At 37.4% G+C, this 7,212-nt stretch overlaps 1 protein-coding gene across 1 annotated transcript; it reads right to left on the bottom strand.

The window, feature by feature from the left end:
• Nucleotides 1–6: 6 nt before the first annotated feature.
• Nucleotides 7–1,334, bottom strand: LOC110032588 (ribosomal L1 domain-containing protein 1-like; the record flags this gene model as incomplete). Its single annotated transcript, XM_020736258.1, has 1 exon — nucleotides 7–1,334. A coding segment is annotated over exon 1 (1,238 nt), but the record flags the coding sequence as incomplete, so codon positions are not given.
• Nucleotides 1,335–7,212: the final 5,878 nt, after the last annotated feature.

Raw genomic sequence — 7,212 nt, 5'->3', positions numbered from 1 at the left:
TGAAGCTCCTTGCTGTCACCATGATAGTCTTCATCAGCAGCAACAATAGCACCAAACATCAAACCATCTTTTATGTCATGCTCTTCCACCTCAGGATTCACAATCTTCTTCGCCCTCTTTCGTATCCTTTTCCCAGTGTCAAATTCAGTGAATTGATCACCATTTTCTTTCTCTTCAGGGCCATACTCATCAATACTAGTTGTCCTACCATTTCTGCCCTTGCTCAGCTTCCCCTTCCCATCCTTCTTCTTTTTCTTCCCCATTCTCATGTCATCAATCTCCAGCTCTTCTGCGCCTTCTCCATCATCATCCTCATTCTCATCCACAAGTTCACCGCCTATATAATCAACATCATGAATCCTTCCCTTCCTCTTCTTTGACCCCACTCGCATCTTCCTACGGTTCTCCTTCTCCAGCCCACTCTTTCTATCTCCTTCCTGAACAACAATTCCATCTGAAGGCTCTAACGTTTCCCTTAAACCGATATCAATCTTCATCCCCGTTTCAGGAACCACCTGATAGATAGGCAGCGCCACAGACTGCACCGACTTAATATACATACACCTAATGTTCTCCCACTTCTTTGGCACGTGATTGACTGCACCCTCAATTGCAGCCATTAAATTATCAATTATCTCCTCTCGATCCATGGAAACCCTCCCCACCTTCATCCCAATACCAGTTCCAGAACCAAAGAACAAAAGCGTAGACCTACATACCTGTCGAACAGCCTCCGGCCATCCAGGTCGAGAGATATTGATGGCGAGAGGGATCTTCTTCTTCTTAAAGAAATAGTTACCGATTAAGCGGGGAAGAAGAGTGATGATCCGGCGCTCGGCAAAGAAGATATCGTAAGAATCGCAGAGTCGGCGGCGGGACTCGAAGGGGACGTAGTCCGTTCGGAGCTCGGAGAGAGGAATAACGGAATCGAAGGGAAGTTTTTCAGCGGCGGCGGTAGCTCTAGCGGTCTCGGCTAGGGAGTCGTCGGCGATGAGACAGAGAGAGGTGCGTGAAGGGTCGAGAGGATGGAGGGAGTGAGGGAGAGGAATGCGGTATGGGTTGATGCGAGAGGTGGAGGGGAAGCGACGTACGCTGAGATGGAGGTAGAGGAAATCATCATGCTCGAAAAGCTGGGCATTGAGCTGCTTGGATCTCGCACGGAGGAACCCTAGGAGGGCGTCGACTGCGCGGCCGGCTTCTTCCCGGTTGACCCTTGAGGATCCTGGATTTGACGTTGCCGACATGGGAGGTGCTTCTGTGGGGCGACGGAGAGGTTCGAGGGTTTGAGGGTTTGAGGGTTTGTGGGTTTGAGCGGATACACGCAAAAGGAGATGTACAAAGCCCTAGGTTCTCAAGATTTAAGATTTTAGTCTTGTTAATCTTTTTAATGTTTAGTTTCATTGTTTATAAAAAAATATTAAAACGTTTAAGAAATTAACTTTATATTTTCTTAAATTTTTAATAAATAGTATACACTATAATAAAACTATTCATCAGAGCAAACCAAAAGAATAGGGGTGTAAACGAGCCGAACACGTTTCGAGCTCAAAAAGTGTGTTAGTTCGACTCGTTTGCTTAGCGAGCTGAACACGAGCCGTTCACGAACAAAGAGTCATTTTGACAACCCTAATCATGTAACAATAAGATGTTAATGATTGTGATAAGATTTAAAACATCATTTGAATCTAATTTAATAATTTTTATTCTATTTTGTTCATTAATACTTTTAACTGATTATAAATCTTTGTAGCCTTGTAATCAATTAAATTTTTTAAAAATACTACTAATCAAATATATATATATATATATATAATTGATTGATAGTATTTCGAGCCAAAAAGAGCCGAACACGAGCGAACAAATATTTGTTCGTGTTGTTCGTGTTCGGCTCGTTAACTTAACTAACGAGACGAACACAATCTTCTTAACGAGCCAAACACGAGCTGCTCGCGAACAACGAGCCATTTTGACCGCCCTACAAAAGAATATCAAAATAATAACTACTTGAAATAGAGCAGCTATGCAAAATAAAACCGAAAATAATTGTGTATATATCATCTGGTCTAAGTTACACCAGATTTTATCACAACCTCCTCCACAACAAAAAAAAAAAGATAGCAGATTTTCCAACAAGGAACTTGGAGAGGTGCAATGAGTTGTTGCAGCAAGGTATAAGCAGACGTGCAGCACTCATGTCTGCCTTTCACTAAATATGCAATAAAACAAACTTATGTGATCATCAACTGATTAGTAAGGTCATAAAAGCATATTTTAGTTAGAGGAAATAATGATTCAATTCCTTTTTTTATCTCAACAATTTAGTGTTGATTATCTTCTTAGTGTAGGATAAAAGAACAGCATTGAGCAATGATATCCCGTAGAGAGTCAACAGTCCTGAGAGTATCATTAACTGCTAATCATGAATAAATAGAAAATCTTACAACATAGTTTTTATGTATAATTAACTTGGACCAACTAACATTTGTGAGAGGACTATAAAAAGCCTTGGATATCAAATTGAAATGTGTCAAATTATGCCCTTTCTAAAGAAGGTCTTTCGCTTACATGTGAGTATGAATGCTATTTATAAAGTTAACGAGTTTCCGAGATAAACATGAAATGAGTATGTAATATTAAGCCTCGAGTGAGTGGAGAAATACACATGTTAAGCATGATTTCACTGTGAATTAGCTAGTCATGTATCCTAAAGAAGCATGATATAGAATCCATTTCAAATAAAAAAAAAAGATAATTGAGATTTCACGTAAGTAACAGAAACACAATGATTTTAATGAAAAGATGAGACATTCCTAGAAAAGCCTTTTTAAGAAGAAATGTGCTTATGTTGAAATTAATTAAAGAGGAAGGAATCATAATTGACAATTGTAAGTGTTAGGTTCACCATGTAAGTGTTAAGGGTATGCTAAATTGGGGATTTTGGATTGGGCTTGCAATTGGGTTTGAAATTGGGTTTGATTGGGATTGAGGATGATGAATTTAGGTTTGGAATTGAAATTGGGGGAGATTGAAGTCAATTTGGTGGAAATTGGAGGTAAATTGGGGAATTTAGACATTTAGGGGCAATTTGGTAACTTTGGTCAAAATGGGTCAATTTGGTCAAATTGGGCTCAATTGAGTAGTTCAATTTGATTTTGAAGACATTTGGAATGATTTTGGAGATTTTTGGAATTTTAGAAATTTTTTGGGGTATGAAGGGCATTTTGATAATTTTGGGGATTTTGAGGGTATTTTAAGAATTTTGCAAAACTTGAAGTATTTTGATCAATTTAATTGATTTGGAATAGTTTGAAATGATTTTTTTGAAGAGATTTTAAGAATTTGGGTAATTTTGAGGAATTTTTGAAAAATCTAGGGTTTAGGGGCAATTTGATAATTTGGTGAAGTTTGTGGCCAAGAAGGGTCAAAATTGAGAATTTGATAAAATTGGAATTGATTGAGGGTGTCAATCATGAGGTCACCTATTTGAGCAATGAGACCAAAAGAACTCCCATTTTGGATCTTCCATGTATTGGTCTTAACTAAACCCTAACTTATGACTAATGATTTAGGGGACCATCCACATGAGTTTCAAATAGAGTAAGGGATAAAGCTAGGCATGTTTGGTTGAGGGTCAGGGTTGTGAGTGTAGGTGAGGGCTATTAAGTGTATGTGTGCAAGACTGACCAAAACCACATCACCCAAGGTCAACCCTAAGGCTAAACAATCCTATAGGGACCTCTCTTGATAAAGGGTCGACAAAATTGACTCGGTCGGTTAAGTTGTATCGATCGGCTGATCAAATATGGTTGCAAAGCCCCGATCATTGACAGTGAACTCATGTTTGGTGGGCAAATCTAGGTTGTCGAGCGGGGGTGAATCATTGTAATCCGATAGGTAGTCGCTCTTTGACAAAAAAGTCTTAAGGGTTGGTTGGGACTCATCTCTCCAAATGTTGATGTTATTTGAGGAGTTTGTTGGATGCCTCCAAAATAATTTCAAAACTAGAGAGGCTGGCTTTCCTCTCGGGGTTGGTTCCATTATGAGGAATGACTTGGATTCTTCTTGTTGAGAATTTTAGAGCGAAGAAAAATAAGAATCAACACAAATCCATAAAAAAAAAAAACATAGAGATTTAATAGGGTTCAACAAAAATGTCTACGTTCTCGGGAGCAGAGCGACGACTTTCTTTCAATTTCAAAAAAGAGTACAGAATCCCCTTAAGGTTACAATACACATATATATAGCTCTGGTGTACAATATGTAATTACAAAATTGCTACTGTACCGTACTGCGGGGCCATTGCCCCCGCACCCCCAACCCACATAACGAAACTCCCTCTATTAGATTGATGTTTCTGCTCGTTTCGCTCTGTTTTGCTCCAGCATCTATCCCTTATCGAATATATGAGTCATACCCAACAAATCTCTACCTTGGCGAATATTCAACCCCTTAGGAGAAATATATCATGGAATTTCTTACACACTGAAGTGGGTTAGGCTACCATGTTGTTTAGCAACTACAAACATTTAACAAGTGCAAGCAATGCAAAAACTTGTTGATAGTAACTGACTTGGTTAACATATCAGCTGGATTTTCATCAGTATGAACCTTTTGTAACAAAAAATCACCAGAAGCAATCAATTCTTTAATCTTGTGATACCTGACATCAATGTGCTTAGTTCTGCTCCTCTCCGCTCCACTCCGCTCGCAAGCTCCGCTACGCTCGCTCGCTCGGTCTACTCCGCTGGCTCGCTCCGTTCCGCTCCAGTATTTGTCTCTTATTTGGTATATGAGCCATGCCTAACACTTACATACTTCACTTCCAGTCAAACCACTCACTTTTGAGCCACTTGATTGCCTTGATTAATTTTGGACTTGATGCTTTCGATTAGCCTTCAAGTCTCATATTGGCGGGTCCTTCTTTGACACACTTAGTTCTGAATGCTCCATTAGATTGTGAGATTGCTGTTGGCACTTTTCTTGTATTCACAAGTAAATTTAGAAATAAAATCACACATATCACTTCAAACATTACTATTTATAAAACTAGCCCCAAAATTTTTTTTGAAATATGAATTGATGCATTTATATGTGTCACAATAGAAGCACTGAGAATTTGATAAATAAAAAAGGGATAGGATTTTATGGCGAGTTGTGGCATTTGAGTGAATGTTTATGTGGATGCTTAAATAGAGTAATTCTTTTAATTTCATTTAAAGCCATACATCGTTTTCATGACATGGTAACTCAAATTCTTGGCAAAACCAAATAATCCTATAACAGATCTAGGAGGACCTATGATTTTTTTTTTTTCTTTTGGTTAATCGTAGCCGATATCCGGACATATGCATGGAGTAACAGTTGTTCGGATTTAGGAGGGTCACACACGTGAAAAAAATTTACATACGGAGTCTCGACACAGCTCTGCGTCCGGACTCTAATAACACATCGTCAAGTACATTCAAGTGGACCTCCTTTAAAAAAAAAATAATAATCTTATGAGTCGAAATGCAATCAATTTTTTAAATTTTGTACATTTGACTTAATTTTATTAGAGTCCGGATGCAGAACTGCGTTTGGACTCCACTTGTAACATTTTCTCTGCACACACATGCAACACTCCCATTTAATTATATTATATCAAAATATTACATGTTTATCATAATAATAATAACTATATATATATATATATATATATATATATACACACACACACACACACATAAATGTTTTAACCCTATGCATGAAAAAGCTGTATTTATTTTTTTAAAAAATACTAATAATGGTATTCTTTATTGAGATTAAAGATTTGATTGGTATATGTGTAAATATAAAAATTTAGGTGCGTGACATGCAAATACACAAGAATAAGATGCTATGTATATACATACTTTTTTTAATCTTGATTTATTCTTAAAAAATATATATATTTTTTGTAATTCATTCATATGTTTTATAAAATTTGAAATAAATTAAATTATTTTTAAAAATACTCAAAATATATTTTAGAGTTAAAAGTCATTTCTCTACTCGCTTCTTTGAAGATGTTGATTTTTCTTGTTTGAAAACAAGCATTTGATATTTCCTAAATACTTTTTTTTATGAAAATTTTAAATTTTGTTTTAGGAGATGTCAAGTATTTTTTACTAATTTATGTACATCACAAAAAAAAACATCTATTTCGCTTTCAATGTAGCCATTGCAAGTTGGTTGAAAACCATGTTTTTGAACTGACCAACCGGCCATAATTTTTGTAAAGTATTCCTAGTCATGGTTTGCCGGCCAATACCTGTGTTAGGCTCCATTTGAAGGAGCTTCATCATTCGGCGAAATGCTTTTAAAAGCGCCGTCCCTAAAAAGGAGGAAGCGACTTGCACTCTAAAATGATGATTTATGATCGTTCTTGCAAAATAAATTTGCGAGACGCTGCTTCACCGAATGATGTATCAACATTCATTGCAACACAACAACACTGCAATGCCTTCTCAAGCTAAGCCTTACACCAATCCAAACAGGATCATCAGATGGTGACGTTTAATGTGACCAAACCCTCCAAGACGACTCTCTAATTTTGACCGCCACTTGAGTTACATCTAAGAGGGCTAATCTATAAGTTAAACATATACTCAAAAAGGTTATAGGAAAGATGCCAATACAAACATTATATTCAAAAAATTAAAACAACATTTGAAGACATTTAAGCAGTAAAAAGGTGGAACCACTTGAGCTGAAGAGTCACAATACAGTCAAATAACGAACCGTCATCTACAGGAAAAATTATTCCATACGGATCGGACACCGCACACTTGAACTGAAGAGTCACAATACAGTCAAATAACGAACCGTCATCTATAGGAAAAATTATTCCATACGGATCGGACACCGCACACTTGAACTGAAGAGTCACAATACAGTCAAATAACGAACCGTCATCTATAGGAAAAATTATTCCATACGGATCGGACACCGCACACTTGAACTGAAGAGTCACAATACAGTCAAATAACGAACCGTCATCTATAGGAAAAATTATTCCATACGGATCGGACACCGCACACTTGAACTGAAGAGTCACAATACAGTCAAATAACGAACCGTCATCTATAGGAAAAATTATTCCATACGGATCGGACACGCACGTGCGGTGTCCGATCCTGAGGTGATTTACGGTCAAGATATATTTCGGTGGGCCCCACCTATTTTTTTTTTTTT

This window comes from Phalaenopsis equestris, unplaced genomic scaffold (genome assembly GCF_001263595.1).
Source record: "Phalaenopsis equestris unplaced genomic scaffold, ASM126359v1 Scaffold000977, whole genome shotgun sequence".
Classification (NCBI taxonomy): domain Eukaryota; kingdom Viridiplantae; phylum Streptophyta; class Magnoliopsida; order Asparagales; family Orchidaceae; genus Phalaenopsis; species Phalaenopsis equestris.
The sequence above is the reverse complement of the archived record's forward strand: the minus strand, read 5'-3'. Positions and strand labels throughout refer to the sequence as shown.